Source organism: Canis lupus, chromosome 24 (assembly GCF_011100685.1).
Source record: "Canis lupus familiaris isolate Mischka breed German Shepherd chromosome 24, alternate assembly UU_Cfam_GSD_1.0, whole genome shotgun sequence".
Taxonomy (NCBI): Eukaryota; Metazoa; Chordata; class Mammalia; order Carnivora; family Canidae; genus Canis; species Canis lupus.
Window position 1 is genome coordinate 43,778,203 of NC_049245.1, and position 17,842 is coordinate 43,796,044.

At 47.4% G+C, this 17,842-nt stretch overlaps 1 protein-coding gene across 8 annotated transcripts in view; it reads right to left on the bottom strand.

The window, feature by feature from the left end:
• The window catches only part of LOC477273 (serine/threonine-protein phosphatase 4 regulatory subunit 1-like), an 81,632-nt gene that overhangs the window by 4,567 nt on the left and 59,223 nt on the right, over nucleotides 1-17,842 (bottom strand). For 5 of the 8 annotated variants that reach the window (XM_038572702.1, XM_038572706.1, XM_038572704.1 and 2 more), the window contains 12 exons: nucleotides 17,551-17,658; nucleotides 16,658-16,723; nucleotides 14,204-14,362; nucleotides 13,474-13,658; nucleotides 11,905-12,365; nucleotides 9,488-9,681; nucleotides 6,751-6,846; nucleotides 5,676-5,861; nucleotides 5,255-5,443; nucleotides 4,241-4,341; nucleotides 1,776-1,896; nucleotides 863-997 (listed from right to left, as the gene is read on the bottom strand). In XM_038572702.1, the coding sequence (XP_038428630.1) occupies nucleotides 863-997; nucleotides 1,776-1,896; nucleotides 4,241-4,341; nucleotides 5,255-5,443; nucleotides 5,676-5,861; nucleotides 6,751-6,846; nucleotides 9,488-9,681; nucleotides 11,905-12,365; nucleotides 13,474-13,658; nucleotides 14,204-14,362; nucleotides 16,658-16,723; nucleotides 17,551-17,658 (2,001 nt within the window). The remainder of the gene's footprint in view (nucleotides 1-862; nucleotides 998-1,775; nucleotides 1,897-4,240; nucleotides 4,342-5,254; nucleotides 5,444-5,675; nucleotides 5,862-6,750; nucleotides 6,847-9,487; nucleotides 9,682-11,904; nucleotides 12,366-13,473; nucleotides 13,659-14,203; nucleotides 14,363-16,657; nucleotides 16,724-17,550; nucleotides 17,659-17,842) is intronic. The other 3 variants (XM_038572703.1, XM_038572707.1, XM_038572705.1) reach the window with 3 other exon arrangements.

The following is a 17,842-nucleotide window of genomic DNA, read 5'->3' on the forward strand; positions in this document are numbered from 1 at the left end:
GTGATGGGCTCATGGAGAGTCCATACTATTCCCTCCACCCTTATCCATGCTTGAAAACATGCATGCGTGTGGAAAGGTTAAAACTGTTTAAGTAACATGTTAGCAGGAAAAAAAAAAAAATCATGGCTTTATACTTCCTGTGTGATCTTGATCAAGTTACTTGACCTCTCTGGGCTTCCACTGCTTCAACCTTAAAAAAAGTACATGGATGTGACATGCTTAATATACGGCAGATCTTACTACTGAGGACCAGATGCATGTACGATGAGACCATGGCACACAGAGGCCTTTAAGGAATGGCAGCCATGAGCCCCAGGTGAACGTAAACCACAGCATCTCCCAGACTTACTAAGTACAGAGGGTGACCAGAGGAGCTGGACAGGCTGACATGAACTTCACTTGAGAGGGGGTAAACAGTCTCTGCCCTAGCCTATTGCTCTGTTCTTCACCCCACCTTCCCTCCAAGGCAGCTAGCTACAGGGAGGTGCACTCATCACCACAGCCCTGGACTGGGCATGGCAGGACCAGGGCTCTGGGCCTGGCCCTCACCTCCCCAGATGGAAGGTGCCGGCAGAGCAGGAGCTTGTTCACTCTGTCTGCAGTTTCTAGAATATGCCTGGCACACAGGAGGCATTCAGTCAACATCAATTGGACGAATGCACAGATGGATTGGGTAACCCTGGGCCAATCATTCTGCCCGACTGGGCCAGTCATGACCTCCTGGGAGATGAAGGGGTTTGGCCTACTGATCCCCAAATTCCCAGCTGGTATTATTCCAAGCCTGGGATTCTGTGTCCGGTGCATGTGGTATCAGTCCACAGCAACATAAGCCCAGGGGAGAGTCTCCCCAGGCCGTGCTAACCTGACAAATGAAAGCGAAAGCTTGCCTTCCAACCCACTTAGCGCAGTGCCGGAACCTTACGATGAGCTCACTGATGAAACTTAACCCCAGTGCATTCTCACTGTGGGAGTAGAACTTCTGCAGAATGGCCACCACCTGTGAAAAATATCAGAAGTGCACACTTAAAATGCTGCCATCTATTTGAACTATGAATCCTACTCAACACGGAAACTAGACATTTTTATGCACCTTTAAAATGAATTTATAAGCAAGGGCAAGAGTAATTTTTGTCACGGGAATCATTAGAACACAGAGGAAAAAAGATATTCAAATATATGGCAATGCTCATACACACCCTCACCCACGTGAAACCCGTCAGAAAAAGGAAATTTAAAAAGGGACTGGCATTAGAAAAATACATTCTTAATCATAAGTTTCCAAATTTTAGAAAATGGCCCCTTGCAAAATAACTAAATCATTACCTTTTAGAACCTGTGTTTTTTGTTTTGTTTTGTTTTTTTATAAAACTGTAATACCATCAGAGTACCTTAGTAAATCAGTATTTTCAAGTGACATCCACCCCACCCCAGTATTCAGTTGGTAGAAGCCCACACAAAACAGGATCGGCTCTTCTACGTTGGAGCTTTTCCTCAGTAACTACTCCTCTATAAAACCTTGCTATAAGCTATGGTTTGAAAATTTCTTATATAAAGTGATTTATCTATAATTTCTATCACCGAAGCATACAAGCTAAGAAAAAAAGCTATGTTATATATTGATAAAACTGTAATGCAGTTCCTAATTTCAAAATTTAAAAGCTGGTTTCATAGGTATACTGAAAAATCAAGTGCTGGAAATAAAGGAGTTAAAATGGAAGGAACATAAATATTCCTATTTCCAAAAATCACGAGTGAAAAAAGCCATGATTCCTTACTAGTTTGAAGGAGATCCACCGTACTTCAGAAACTTTATCTGCACACAACTTTAGGGCAATATGCATTAAATAATCATAAACATCATTGGGATTATAGAGTTCCAAAATGAGTATCAGCTGTCTGCAATCAAACAAAAGAAAGAAATTATTCGGGGGAGCAAAAAACACCTTACTAATTTCTCCTTACTCTCATTCCATCTGACAGATAAAAAATAGCCAGGCCGGCGGATTGAGGCACATGAAGACCTAGCAAAGGCTTTCCGTCAGGGAAATGCCAAAAGCAGAAAGCTGAGTGAAATACCACGCAAAGAAAAGTGGAAAAAAAAATAAATCTTCATTCTTCATCTCACACACTCAAACAAATCAAACAAGGAGGAAATAAATTGAACTTTGTAAAACAGAGAGGCTGAGAAATTTATGAATAGGGATAATATTTCAATGTGAGGTTATCGGCTCGAAGGCACATAAAACTTTGAAAATCAGATAAGGTAAAAATAGCCAGGCGGCCAAAGTTCCCAGAGAGCGCGGCGCAGCCCGGCAAGCTGGGTCCCGCACGCTCGGCCCCGGGGTGCGGGCTGCAGGGGTGCGGGGTGCGGAGCCCGGGGGTGCGGGGTGCAGGGCCGCGGGGTGCGGAGCCCGGGGGTGCGGGGTGCAGGGCCGCGGGGTGCAGGGCCGCGGGGCCGCGGATGCGGGCGCTCAGGGCTCACACCGCGCGGGGGTCGGGCGGGCGGTCCGTCCGCTTGCAGAGAACCGCTGCCCGCTGCCCGCTGCCCGCTGCCCGCTCGTCGCCCCGGGAGAGCAGGGCGTGCGGGAGGCCGGCGGGAGGCCGGCGGGAGGCCGGCGGGAGGCCGCGGGGAGACCTGCCGCCGCCGCGATCGCCGCTCCCTAACTGGGGACGGGAGAAGGGGGTGAAAATAAATGGCGCTGCTTCCACGCTGGCCACGAAAGGAAATGAAAAAGAGATTGGAAGGAAGTTAGAACCAGAAACCAGGAGTGCAGGTGAATACTTTCATATCAAAAGGCACTGTTTTCAGAAAAATGATACCAATATCGTGGGCAGGGGGAGCACAGAATTCATATCAGCGGCTCTGGCTTCAATAACCACGGCCCAGATGGAAGATAGCCAGGGCTCCGAGATAACGCCGGCGGCGGCGCGAGCCCTGCCGGCCCGGCCCCATCCCCGGCCCCATCCCCGACCCCATCCCCGGCCCCGTCCCCGTCCCCGTCCGCGTGTCCGGCCCCGGCCCCCAGGAGGCGGATCAGCCCGACCCAGTCCCTTGGCCTCGAGCCCGGCCCCGGAGAGCGGGGCAGCCCGGCCCCGGCCCCATCCCCGGCCCCGGGCCCCCGACCCCGACCCGCGTCCGCGGCCCCCCCGCCCCACCCCCGCCCCATCCCCGGCCCCATCCCGGGTCCCGACCCGGGGGAAGCGGGTCAGCCCGGCCCGAGACGGACCCGGCCGAGTCCCGCGCGCGGCCGCTAGAGGGCGCGATGCTTTCATGGAAAACGTGGGCCTGTTTTTCTGAGAATGTAAGCTGGGAACGCGGCATAATGACTAAAGCCCCAATCTCTCAAATTAAGCATAATGATTAAAGATCACAGCAAAGAGAAAATCTTTTAGTTTGCCCCTGGCATCGGCCAAATCATATCCTGAATAGCTGCAAAAGCTTGATGGATTTCTACAGCAGAGACCATGATTTGAGATTTCTAGCTGAGGGGGAGAAAAATGAGCTCTCAAGCTGGGGAGATGAACCCCAGCAGGGGCAAGCTAACCCCGGCTGCCCCCAGGCCGCCAAATCCCCCGGCACTGCACGAGGCGCTGCACGAGGCCCATGTGCTTGGCCGCCAAGCACGGCGGCCCGGGGAGGAGGCCTGGTCCGAGCTTTAGCTCCTTCACAAGCCACACACGTTCTTAAGTCCCCGGCCAGCACCAGCACGAGACGGGATTAAGTCCCTCACACACAAAATAAGGGGCAGAGAGCAGCCACCTTGGGGGAGGTTTTTATCTAACAGTTGTCCGGTCTGGGTGGGGCCTCTCCTGGCTCTCTCTGTCGTGTCATTTTCTTTAGAAGCTGAAGTGCACGCACCACACTGTGCCCTGCAGAGAGGGCAACACTCAGAATGTTCGGGAACACTCTGGCAGAAACTCTTCCGATTAACAGGAAAATACTGAAGAGTGGGTGATTCATCTTTTATTTGGTTCGAATAAATTGCCTTCTAGAAGAGCAGAACACACTAATTCCACAGTGACTCGAGCCCTGTCTGCATCTGAAAACCAATGTCTCCCCGGAGACCGTGGTATTTGTAACTTAGAGCTCTGGAATTCACTTTATCCCTTCATAAAAACATAATCTCTTTATCCCAGAGAACACTATTACTGCTAGTTTAGAAATCAATTATAAGGTAGGGAAATTAAGAATTATTCCAGCTACTTCGCCTTCTCATATCCCCCAACAGGTTTTACTTACTCTGCTAGTTCATATCGAAACCTCCAATTCCTGCTGTTATCGGTCACTACAAATTCTTGAAGCTGATAAAGATATTCTCTCCTCTTGTCTTCATGAAGCAACTATTTTTTAAAAATGTATACATAAATCAAAATAGAGAACCCCTCAAAAGGACCCCAAATACACTGTCTGACGATACTCGACACTTGTCCCCGGCCAGAACTGGCCATCCCCCTGGTGCCTTGCACTCCCATCTGTCACCTGGTGTGGCTGTGCCTTCCCGTGGCTGTGAACAGACCTCACGTGCGCCCCTCCCTGCTTCCAACCTTGCCCCTGGTTAGTGTATGTGCTTGTGTGTTGCTGCACGCCCCTGGCTCTTGTCTCTTCACTCCCTGCCTGAAAACGACACATGGTGTGTGTGCTCAGAAGACAGTGCCGCTGCTGCCGCCCGGGGAGCCGGCTCTGCTCGCATATGCCGGCTCCACAAGAGAAAAGCCAGCCCAGTGCATCATGCACCCAAGTCCATGAAGGGCAGCTCATGGTCGTGTGGATGCAAGTAATTAGTTTCTCTAGGTCAGTTTTTAAGTCTTATTTTTACACTCATCATTCCTTTAGGGGGAAAAAAATGAAAAAGGCAAGCAGGGAAGCAGCAACGTCTTACAGAGAAAGCCCTTTATGCAGAACTGAGATTGGGTTTCGGCTGGGCTCTTCCCCTGGGCTCCTTCCGGGCACGTCGCGTGCTACCCCGGGGGCCTTGGCTCCTTCTTCCTCACAGAGCATGCTAGGCTACATGGCTACCGTCCTCCACAGAATTAGGACTCCAAGGGACAGGAAGATTAAGAGGAAAGATAGAAAAATATTTTTCCCCATCACTGAAAGGACACCCACTGTAAAGACTCTGGATGGTATACTTCCAAACCGAGGAGACCCAGACTGGCTGCCTTCTGTTTTTCACTGATACTTTACAGAGCAAGGGCTTTGAAAATTGTTTTGAAGAGGGAAGCTTTGTTTTTTATTTGTAATCCTCCTTCCTACCTTTAGAAAATCATACAGGTGTTTAAGAATTCCTATTCGTACTTCATCCAGGTCCTTTAAGAATCCATTGAAGACAGGCACCAGGTCAGCCGCTGTGAGCTGGTCCCCAAGAATCACAGCCAGCTCATGGATGGAGAAGGCCAGGGTCCGACGTACTTTCCACTGGGGGCGCACACGAGGACATGCAAACCACAAAAGGCAAGCACAAGCCCACATTACCGAGAGCATAAGTGGCATTTCTAGAGCAAGACTGACACTGCCAAGCATTGGCTGCCACAGGCTACATTTCACCGGAGTCCAATAAATATGCCAACAGCATCCACGGGAAGTACAAGCCACTGAGCCCCGCCACGCTCCCCTTTCCTTCCCAGGCAGAGGGCCCACCCCATCTTGTGGGTGCCTCTGAAAGAACTCCTTTTACCTGCACGTCAGAAGCCAGCGTTTCGTACGTATCTTTCAGGCAGTGCCAATTTTGCCTGCCCAAGGTGAGCGCCACCCCCGGGAGGCTATAAGCACAGTGTTTGGCTATGTCAGTGTCGACAGTCTGGGCTCGAGCTGGGTCGGTCATCGACACATACTGATCTAGTAAGGGCTGAGGTATTATATCCTGGGAAACAACAGAGAAAGGAAACCATCATGCTTGCAGAAATGGAGAATGCTCATGAAAAACAAGGAGTCTAGGATGTGGGGGTGAAAAAAGCAGAGCAGAAATGTCAGAGGACCAAGAACAAGAGGCCTTCCTAAAAGCTCGGGGCTCTGGACTGGCGGACTTCTTGGTCTGCAGGTGAACTTTCAACTTGGACCAAATGACACTAAAGCAATGCCCACACTCATCCTTCTTAATTCGTCTAACATCTGACATCTCCAAAACAGTTTGGACACCACTGTTTGGTTAGTCTGATGCACACAGCTCTCGAGAACAAAAACTACCTTCTCCTGCCGTTGCCCAGCACCTAGAGCCCCGGCCCATACAAGCTGATCATCACTAGCTTTCTCCAGCTGACGAGACCGCGCACTCCTAAGACATCACCCACTTACCTTCGCTGCTGTCAGCACAATGGGATACAATAATTTAAAACATTAAAGAGATCTTACACAGCACAAGAAGCCAATCCAGGAGATAGAACAAAGCCAAACATAGGTCAAAGAATTTGTCAAAAACTTTTCAGACCAAAACCAAAACAAGACAAAAACATCACCCTGAATTGACTTGTATAAAGAGACACTAAATGTTAATGTACAGATGTTAATTTTTTTCCTCATATTTGACTTGCTTTATTGAAATACTATTCTTGATTGTTCAAAAGATTTTAGTATTCCTTTAGAATTTGTTTTTTTTTGGTAAGTTAAAGAGGAAATATTAGCAACACAAGGAATGAGTGAGGATATGTCATTAATATTGCCAAAAGAAAACTATCTGGTTCCAACGGTCATCCTTAAATTTAAGTCCCAGAAAAGGTGAAGTTTTGAGTTGCTTTACTTTTCAAGGAACAAACCTGTAATTTAGACTTATTCTCCTCAAGTGGGGCAGGGAGATGCCTCTGTTCAGTCTCCAGTTGTTCAGTGGCTCCACCACAGGGTTTGCCGGGGTCCTGCAGAGTTGATTGGACATGTTACCAACTTACCCCAACTAGGGAGCCATCCTGTCATTCCCCCTCCTCAGAGAATTTCCTTTTGGTGCTGGAAATGGCCTTTGCAGACCAAGACCAGCGCTTCCCTGAAAGCCAGTGGTATCTCTCCAGATGTTAAAAAAGACATTTGCATGTTTCCAGATGACATGGTAGGTCAGTGATTTTAAGTGCCAAGGCAAACACGCACTCTCCTCTCTGGACTGTCCGTGACCCTTACGGAAGACAGGCTGATGTCCATGAGAAGCCACCACCTGAGTCTGCACTGACCACTCTTTAGGCCTCAGGGTCTCAGGGGGGTTAACCAACACCCTTTTGAGAGTTATACGATTAAGACACAGACTACTCTGGAAGGCAGGGGGAGCAAAGAGGTCCAGTATTTCTTGGGAACTGGACATGTACAGCAATGTGGACCCGTCATGGAGGACAGAGAGGCCAAGGGGAAGACCTTTTAAATTTGAGTGAAAGACATGGCTGATAAAGGAGTATTTACCTGGAAAACTAGTCTCAATTTTCACATGTACAAACACTTCTAATGTTTGCAGATGAACCTTTACATTAGGTTAACAATTAAAATGAGCAAGAACACTCAACAGTGACATATTGGTGTCTGATCATTGATTACATTAGCGGAGATGAACCTGACCTTCTCCCCCACCCGCCACATGGCTTTCCTACGCATACTTGAAATGTCATACTGTCTACCAGCTTAATGGATCCTGACAAATCAGCTCAATATATGATCCAGGAAAGTCGATTAATACACCGATAGATGCTTCGTTTGCTCTGAGGCGCACTACCACAACCTTCAATTCCCAAGATTTTCTCTGGAATGTATTGCTTATTTTAATAGAAGACTGGATAAAACAGAAATATTTTGGCATGATAACCTAAGACCTCAATTTCTCCAAGTTAATACATTCATATATAGTAATGTGTAATAAATCATTCTTCTTCTTTCAGGAGTTAATCTGATTCCCAAGTCTTCAGTGCAGTTATGTACACCGCTTACTACAGGAGCCACATTGAGGGTTAGGTCCACTACCAAAAGTCAAAGTGACCTCAGAAGGCACTATGAAGTCATCTCTCCAGAAAACCACTAGGCCCGTCAAGAGACACAAGTGAGAAGCCACAGCCCCTGCCCCGGGGCACAGGGCATCTCTTGACTCAGTGTGCTAAGAAGGCAGAGTAGAAGCTGGGAGCAGGGTCAATGTCAAGGAACCGAGTTAACCAGCCACCTGGCCTCAGCCACTCTTTTGTCGTCTCTGTGAAACAACACTAGACTCATAATTTAAGCTTTGAGAGTTTTTTTGCTCCCTTTTCCCTTCATTTGCAACTGGAAGCAGCCCATCCAATCCCAGTGGAACCTTAGACTCAAGCTACAGCTTCAAGAGCCCTGACATCCCACAACATAAACCAAAGGTCTCCTTGCATAAGCCCTTCCACATCCTTCATGCAACTGAGCCAGCCTGAAGGAATCTGTTCATGTCCCTTTCTCTCACTTCTGCACGTGACAAAAAAGTCCCAGGCCGCTTGAGACTCGGCCACAGTAGTCCTGGCCATGCCTTTCTACTTAACCTGTGATTTCCACACTCCAGGCAACACGGGTAACCACCACCATTTTCTTGCCTGCTTCTGAAAACAAACTGGCCAAACAGGATATAAGTCACTTCTTACTAATCAAAGACAACCGTGACGTACTCCTAAACATTTTATAGTCAGGCTGTTAAGTGGGTCTTTTGTTTTTTCTGATTGGAGCAGGCCTAGAGGAGCTGGGAGGAGATAAGTCCATGGTAGAACAATCGGCACTCTGGCCTTAGAGACCATGGGCTTGAAGGGACGATCTGGTACATGGTGCCTGTGACTTCATGATCTCGGACCCCACCCTGACTGTAATTCTCTAGTCTCCCCCCCGCCCCCTTCCCCGCCCTCCTGGGAAGGACCCCAGCTCACTGCGGTCCCAGAGCAAGTCACTATGAAGTAGGAAGGCATCAGAGCCTCCCACCCCTCATGAGCTGGAAAGCCACGAGGACTCAAAGTGCAAGAGAGTCGCAGGTTCCCTCCTCTCCCTGGATGCAGGGTTCCCATCTCCTGGGGACTAGCTCCAGGCCGCAGGATAAACACTGCTGAGCCACTGGCTTTTCCAAGCCCCTCCTCCAATAAATGGCATGCCGGTACCGCCACTCGAGTGACCATGTGCCAAAAGAGCATCTCCAGAGAGAGCCCGGACATGATGGTCTGCCCAGAGGCCTGGGCCAGCTTTCAGTTCTAGGGGCCGCAGAACCCACCTCGTACTCTTACTAAAAGCTATAAAATAGCAGTGAAATAGGGCATGGATGTGGTTAATCCCCACAAAGAACTGAAACTCGTCCTCTTTGGAGAAGAGGGAAGACACTTGCTGGCCTCCCCATTCCTGTTTTTGTGGAACAGAGTCAGGGTTATCAATCACCTGATTGATTGGTTGTCTAGTTATCCAAAACATGACCTTAAGAATAAAATTAAATTTGCCATTTATCATCTCTGCCAAGATATATTAATAAAAGAAAATGCGGCTTTGTGATTTCCGTCACATCCTCCGCGGCAGAGGGAGAGGGCAAACACTTACTGTGCTTTGTAATATCCTGGCCACGGAGAGCTCCTTCTGCGATGATGAAGCCGACAGAGCCATCTGATTGTCAGAGGCAGGGCTGGGATCTGAAACGGACACTTCATTTAGACCTTCTGTCGGCTTGTGCTCGGGCTCATTCACAGAGTCAAGCTGTGCGGCTCTCAGTGCGGCTGATAAGACCTGAACCTGAGCTGCAGGAAGAGAAGTTTCAAGAATTTTAATAACTTTATTTGGTTTATAGGGATTCACTTCAGAGGGGTCTTCACAACAAGACAGTCTGGATGTGGCCACACAACACAGCGCACACCTTCCACACATCTGTCCCTGCAGTAAGCATGCTCTGGATCCCAGAACGAGCTCTCGGGGAGATGGTGATATTTACAGCTATTAACTTTAACTATTCCAACTAAATGCCAGCCATGCACAGAGCCTCAAATCTGAACTCGAAACGCCTCAATTAGGACAATCAGAGTTCGCCTCCATCATCTCTCACAGAAAGTGTCTGGGAGGTCTCCCTTCCCAATGAGGGGGTCCTATTCCCCTATCTATAAAGCAGGCTGGCTTTTTCCGCCACACACACACACACACACACACACACACACACACACAAACACACGCATCGATTCATCTTCGTACACACAGATGAGTACAGATCTCACTCACCAAGCCCCAAGGGCTACTCATTTGTCCACGGTATGACTGCTTGAGACCCTTCTAACAGGAGATGACATATTTCACACACCTTTCTGTAAAAACAATCTGATGCCCATGTCCCCAACTTCCAAACACACACACACACACAAATTCCTACATCCTGTTTTCTACGAGTTAAATTCAACAGACCCCAAGATTCATTAAAACATTTAGTGCTCATAGCTGGCTCCCCACTGGGCCCAGGACAGGGTCCCATCTCCTCAGTGCAGCACACCAGGCCCTTCCCAATGGCTCGAGTCACATTTCGAGCCGTAGCCAGTCTGCAAATACCCAACGTGTGGTTTCTCTCTGAAACTTTTGGGGTCATGCATCCCTATGAGCTCTGATGAAAACTATGGAAGTGAGGAACACACATCCATGTAAGATTTTACAAATGATTTCAAGGACTAAAAGAGCCCTCTAAGACTCCTTCCTCTCCACTTCTTTGCACAGTGGGTCCCTAGCTGTCTTTTGGGGCCCACATTAAATGCTGCTCACTCTACAAAGTCTTCTCCCAGACATTTCCTCTGGCCCCACATGTCCTGCCCTGTGCTGCCACGGTACACCATGCTGCCTCCTATCCCGGCCCCTAACACACCCTGTGCCCAGTGGCTGTTTATACAGTACCCTCCACTAGACCATGTGTTGGTCACTGCAGTCCGGGTCCCAGCCCTGAGATGAATGCTGCTTTAGAAATGTGGTCTCCAAAAGCAGACCTTTGTCTACAGCTATTAGAAGTGATATGTTAGGGGATCCCTGGGTGGCGCAGCGGTTTGGCGCCTGCCTTTGGCCCAGGGCGCGATCCTGGAGACCCGGGATCGAATCCCACGTCGGGCTTCCGATGCATGGAGCCTGCTTCTCTCTCTGCCTGTGTCTCTGCCCCTCTCTCTCTCTCTGTGACTATCATGAATAAATAAATAAAATCTTTAAAAAAAATAAAAAAAATAATAAAAAAAAGAAGTGATATGTTACACGTGCTCATTCCTTCGGCAAACATTGACTTAATTTCCTTTATAAATTTAAAAAGAAAGAATAATTACCAGGCTAACTGGATTTTCATATTTCCTTTCCCGAAAGCTTCACAAATCTTTGCCCGGCAACAGCAGCAAGTGTTGTTTTTCCCAATCTCCCCAACCCAAGGAAGAATACAAATATAGCACTGTTTAGAGCAAGAAGAGGCGTGATAATGGATATGGATCGCGAGGCCTGGCTCCCAGATCAGACGCTCAGTGGGAGCACTAGTCATAACATGAAAAACAGCCCAAAGAAGAAGTTGTACTTTCCCTTGCTGTACAAAGACAAAAACCTTAAAGTTTGGCTAAGGGCTGAGTTAATAAGCTCCAAAAGGAGCACCATCCGTAGCTGTTCATAACTAGAAAAAGCACTATAACGTGGGAAATGATGTAACAGCATCCAAGGAGCTAATAAAATTTCCACTGCTGCAGATATGCCCACAAACTATCTGCCTCTATACAAGAGCTGCCTTCAGCCTTGCACAGCTGCAAAACAAGGAGACAGAACCCTGATGGGGACCCACACAGAGCTTCCCAGTGCTCTGGCTGTGCTGGGGCTGAGAGAAACTCTTCTGGCCACATTTGCGCAACGTACATGAAGGTGAGCACATGCACGCATACACACACACACACACACAGGTCTGGGCCACACACAGCCATAATACCCTGCTACTCTATTTTCTCTCTAATCACAATGGACAACATTACCTTGAACATCTGGATCATTCATCAGATGCTCCTGCAAACTATCAAGGACTTTTTGAATCTCACTCCTGGCCACACAGCTGTGGTGTACAGTCTCGGGGATGCCGTAGCCTTTCTCCTGTGGCCCAGCCTCACTCAGGAGCAGCTCTAGGTCCTTGCTTATGTCAGGGAGAGGAGTTCGCCAATAAAAGAAATTATTGAATACATCCTCAGGACTCTCTGGGCAGGCAGAAGAGCCTGGTTCAGAGTTGCTGTTGACAGGGAAGTGGTTGCCATCAGGGAGCTCCAAGAAGGCACTGGTCTCCGGGGAAAGCCTGGTCAACTCGGCTCCAGCCGAGGCAGAGTCTTCTAGTGAGTTTGCCATGAGGCCATCAGAGGAGCTACCAACATGCGGGAAGTCACTGGTTCCCGTTGATGGGTCTTCCGTGGGCGGATCTGGCTCTGTGTTCGACGGCTTTGTGGAACTAGGTTAAGATTGAGGGGAGCACTTTTAGCCATGTCATGGACTGGAGGTATACTGGGACAACGTGAGATCCATATCCTCCCAAGCCCAGTCCTTCTATCTGGCCATCTGACCTCCCCTGTCTCCCAAGGCCAGAAGCTCATAACCTCACAAAAGCATAAAACGTCCAATCAGCCCCCAATGCCCCTGGGCGTATTAGGTGCACTGAAAATGCCACGCTAAAGTTGGGCCAATCCCTCCATTCCATTTGAGTGGTGGGTTAGTCCTGGCTTCTGCTGACACCCCCTCAGTAGACAGATTGCATATGCTCACTGCTCCTGAGTACCTCCACCAGGGGGCAGGCCCTGGGACACACAAGGCACCGGAGCCCGTGAGTGCTATTTGCCAACACCTCTAGAGTCCCAAAGAGGAAGGTGCTGCACACAGGCCTGACACACAGTAGGAGCTCAGTAAATCTTGATGGAGACGGAAGGAAGGAAGGATGCACCAATGGTAAAAAGGATGTGTATTCTCTGAGATGTAAATTACTACTCCCTGGTTCCAGAATGATTTTAGCATTGGAGAGATGCTTGTAAACGACCTCGAGTGGTCTGGTTAGTGTGCACCCATCAACCTCCGAGGAAAGATGAAAAAAAATCCAAGATCAATCACTAGAACTTACTAGAAATAGAATACAGCACCCACTTAAGGTGGGTCAGAATTGTCACCTTTACGTGCATTCACATCCTATGTTTATGGGCATGTAACATCCCATGGCACAACTGTACATTTGGGAGAGCTCACATCTTCCCTATGTAAATTATCCAAAGAACTTCATTAATCAAAAAGTAAGAGAAAATTTTCTTTATAGGTTATTTAATCACTACTCTCAATGAATATTTTATCTAAATTTAGGAGACACAGTAGCTTCATTATTTATAACCCAGTAGTCATGTTTCAAAATCATTATTGCAATTACTTTTTGCTTCTTTACATAATTAAAGCTCTAATATCCCATCTTGCCCAGAAGGTCACTGTTACTAAAACTCCAGACAAGATAATTGCTAAAATTTGAGGTGGACGCTTGAGGTGAAGCACAGGGCCTGGTAATTATCCTGCTTGGAGCTCACCAGGCTGAGGAAGTGTTACCACAGTTGCCTGCACTGGGTGACCCGGAGGCGAAATCAGAGTCCAAATCCTGAGCTGGCGGTCGAATGCTCAGGGTGCCATCTTCTCGAATATAGAGGCCAGCCCTGGAGGGGTTCGCAAAAGTAGAGATGAAGGGGCCCAGGGACTGGAAGGCAGCCTGGCGCACCTGCAAGCAGAGAGCACAGCACGGTGACTATGGCATCCATCAGGTCTGACTCTAGGCCGGGCACCTGGCTGACCCCCAGGCCTGTCACTGTCCACCGAATTATGTGCAAGCAGATTTACTGCTTTCTAAGGCATTCTCCAAATTCCAAATAAACTATTTTTCAACAAAAAATAAGGAAAAATTTAGTACCATCATGGAGATTTTATTCTTCTAGAATTTTAATTTCCCATCAAAGGACTCCAGACTTCATAAAGTGCCTGACCAGACCATATGAATCATGACAGGCATGTTTAAGAGCGTAAAAGAAAAGGTAACTCTCCAGTTAGTGCTTCCTTTTTTACTTCTCATCTCTGTGCTGTTCGGTCACTACCAATGTCAGGGCGTGTACCACCTTCTTAAAATGCACCAAAGCTCCAGATACTTTAAGTGCTTCAATCCTCACTAGGTCTAAATAAGCCAATCAGGAACCTTAAAGACAAAATACACAGTCACAAGTCCAGAGACCCAGCGCTGGTGGCCAGTGGTGCCAAGCTGCCCACACTTACCCATCGGCAGGGGTCACTGATGAGCCTAATGAAGAGGGGTGACAGCTGGGCTCTGCGGACCTCGGGGGATGCGCTGTATGACACCGCCATGAAGCACTCCGCGCAGGCTTTTCGCATCCCCCAAATGTTATCTGAGCAGAGCTCAAAAAACTTTGGGATCTACCAAAGCAAAGAAAATCATGCTACTCAAACTTGGTCACTCCGAGGAAGAGCAGAACACTTTTTTAATGATGGAATTAAGGCAGAGCCATAAATTAATGACAAAGAAGAGGGAAATATATACTAACCTAGAAGGAATCATTTGAGACAAAGAGAAATTATGGTAAGAAGAATGAATAAACATTTCCTTTACCTCTTAATTCTAGTAAATGACTTGGTTAAAAGGCAGAATGATAACTTGCTTTGTGAATTATGTAGAGAAAAATTGTGAAATGACCTTGAAATTGAGTAGATATCCTAACTAGGTCACCCATCCAGGTGTTATGGTCTTTGACCAGGGTCTTTTAGTGATAGAAGGTATATTGTTAAAAACTGATAGTAACGCAAATAATTCCTGTTCACAGAAATGCAAATTGTGTCCAGCGGAATGCACCTGATTATCACCCTAGATGCAGAGCAATTTTGAATCCACTTACAAGGTCACCTCAGTATCCCTCCTTCTGCCTGACCTTACATGTGTGGTATTTTGAGTTCTCCATTAAGCCAGGTATTGTACCTTACAGTTTCCCTCATGAATAAATGACTTAAATAAAATCTTTGGCATGTTCACCTTCTATCTGTATGAAGGTCATGATCACATCCTCTTTTAAAAGTTATCGTTTAATGGGGCGCCTGGGTGGCTCAGTCAGTTAAGCATCCGATTCTAGGTTTCAGCTCAGGTCATGGTCTCAGGGTCACGAGATCGAGTCCCACATCTGGCTCTGTGCTGGGGGTAGAGCCTGCTTAAGATTCTCTCTCTCCCTCTGCCTCTCTACCTCTGCCTCTCCTCCCTGCACCCCCCCCCCCAATGGCTTTCACACTCTTTCTCTAAAAAATATAAATTAAAAAAATAATAAAATAAGATAAAATTTATCCTTTAAAAATGAGGCTGTTTTTAATATCCTAACATAAAAACAATCAACCAAAATGCCCCACAAATAGGAATACATGATCATGGAAGTTTCTGCCCAAAGGAAAGTTAGTATGTTTGTCACTGCTGTTCTTCATTCAGCTACATTAAGTAGATGATAACACTTGTACATTCAGAACGACAGTCCACTAAAAATTATTTTGGGGTCAGAACTATGTTGATGTGGCTTGCACCTGAAATAAAATAAAATGAGCTTCTGAACTTAAATTTAAAAATCAATTTAAAGAGTATACTTTTTGAGGTTATCTAACCATACAGGTTAGATATCTTGTCCAATAAAAATCCTGTCCAATAAAAGTCAAATAAAAATACAGGTTAGATATCCTGTCAAATAAAAGTGGCAAGCACTTATTTAGCATAGTTCTGCGTAGGCACCAGGGAAACAGAGATGAACATGATAGGGTGAAGATCCCACATCAGCAAAACTATAATGAGGTGTGATAAGAGATACGCACGTACTCTGAGCAAAATGTTATGGGGATGCTGAAAAGGGAGAAATTAATTCTCTCTGGCACAGTGGGTAGGTGAGTCTAGACAAGGAGAGGACTTGACAGAAGCATATGCACATTCAAGCTGGGTTTGAAGTGTGAGTTGGGTCCCACCAGGTGGGGAAGACACTAGAAAGAGAGGGGCAGTAATGAGCAGAGGTGTGGAAGGGGGAAGAGCAGGAAGCCTCAAGGGAGCTGAAGAGCCACCTGCTGGCTAGTGAAGTGGTTCTCTGCCCTGCTGTGCATCAGAATCACAAGGGGGTTTATCAGAAATGCAGACCCCTGGGCCTTACCTGCCTCCCCGCCTCCCTGGCCACCCCATCAGTCAGATGCATGGCCAAAGATGAGACCTGCGCAGGCTGGGACAGTGTTCAGAGCTGAGGAAGGTGGCTGGAGATGAGGCAGGAAAAGCACTCACAAGGGGACCCAAAAGGCCAAGAAGGGTCTGGATTTTAACCTGTAACCCAGAAAAAGCCCACTGGTCTTAAAGCCCAGGAATGAGATGTAGAAAGGTGTTTTAGAAAGAGCAGGGGGAAAAGGGAAAGAGAGAGTGGCCTGGACATTGGGCAGAGACCAGGGAGCGTGACCAGGGAGGAGGTGACAGCAAAAGCCCACAGGAAAATCGGCTGGGTCAGTAACTTCCACACTATTCCACGACCAGCTGCCTAACGCTTATGAAAAACATTCGCTTTGGAAGGCTAGAAATTTGGAATTGATGAATGCAAAATTAAGCTGTCATTCCAAAGTAACAGATTCATAAATACAAAACTTCACAACTGATTTTAAAAGCACCTTAAGAAATGCACTAGCAATTACAATTGGCAAAACTTCACATACCAAAAATTTCTCAGTGGCTTCTTGTCCAACGGCATGACAAATATCACCAAAATTTGTAGCACACACCTTAAAAAGGCAAAAGGCAGACCCGTTATTCTCTGCTTCCTCTTTGTCTTACCAAATTGTGGCAGCTAACAAGCAGAATTCTCGGGGGCCGCAACTCCTCTAGTCAGGCACCTAACAAGCACTTACCGAGCCTGCCGCCCACATGGCACAGCCCGGAGCCCCAGGTGCATTGGAAACAGATTTACAACAGAGTACCAAATCCTGGCACTTTCTGGCTCCTAATTGATCTCAATACATAATGCATTTGGTTAGCAATAAAGCGAAAGAGATCCTTCATACTCTCTGCACGGCAAATAAGACCTATCTTCTTCTTGATGCATCAAGAGGAGAGACCAGAGGGAAGATGGCCCATTTCACAGCAAGGAGGAGGAGGAGGCTGCTCTGTTTGGGGAGGTGTGGCAATGGCCTTCAAAGGGAAGAATCTGGTAACCAAGTGAACAAGCAACTACGGCAGCAGGGGAGGGCAGGGGCTGCAGTTGGGTGGGACAGCAGGGGAAGACGCCTCGGGAGCAAAGTGGGCTAGGTAATGTGAGAGTGTGTGAGTCGGGCATTGGCATCTAACTGTAGGCCAGCATGGTTCCGTGGCTGGTCCTCCTGTGTCTAAGAGCAACAGGCTTACTCTCACAGGATCTCATCTCCAGGTCCCTACGTGTGCCCTAATTTCAGTAAAAATGGGCAACCCACTCACACATTTTCCTCACACAGGTCATAGGGGCCACATTTCTCTTCCAGGCTGCGTCTACTGAAGACGTCAAGAAACTTTAAAGGAATTGATTTTGAATTTTCTAACTTTGAGTTTTTCGAGTTTTGAAACTATATGTCCCAACCTTCCGAACTTGAAAGAGCTTCCCATCACCACACAACTCGCAGAATCGAGGGAGCAGCAGGCGTTCAACTGTGCTCTTGCTCAGCACTGAAGCCAGTTTGCAGATTATCTATATAAATAAGAGAAAAACTAAAGTCACTTGAAATACGAAAGCACATGTACTGCACATATCACTAACTGAATTCCAAAAGCTGATATTCAAAATATTACCAAAATACCCTGAAGTTAACACGGAGAACCTCCTTTTGAGTTTTGTCAAGGGATGTAATCAATGGCAGGCCAAATATTTATCA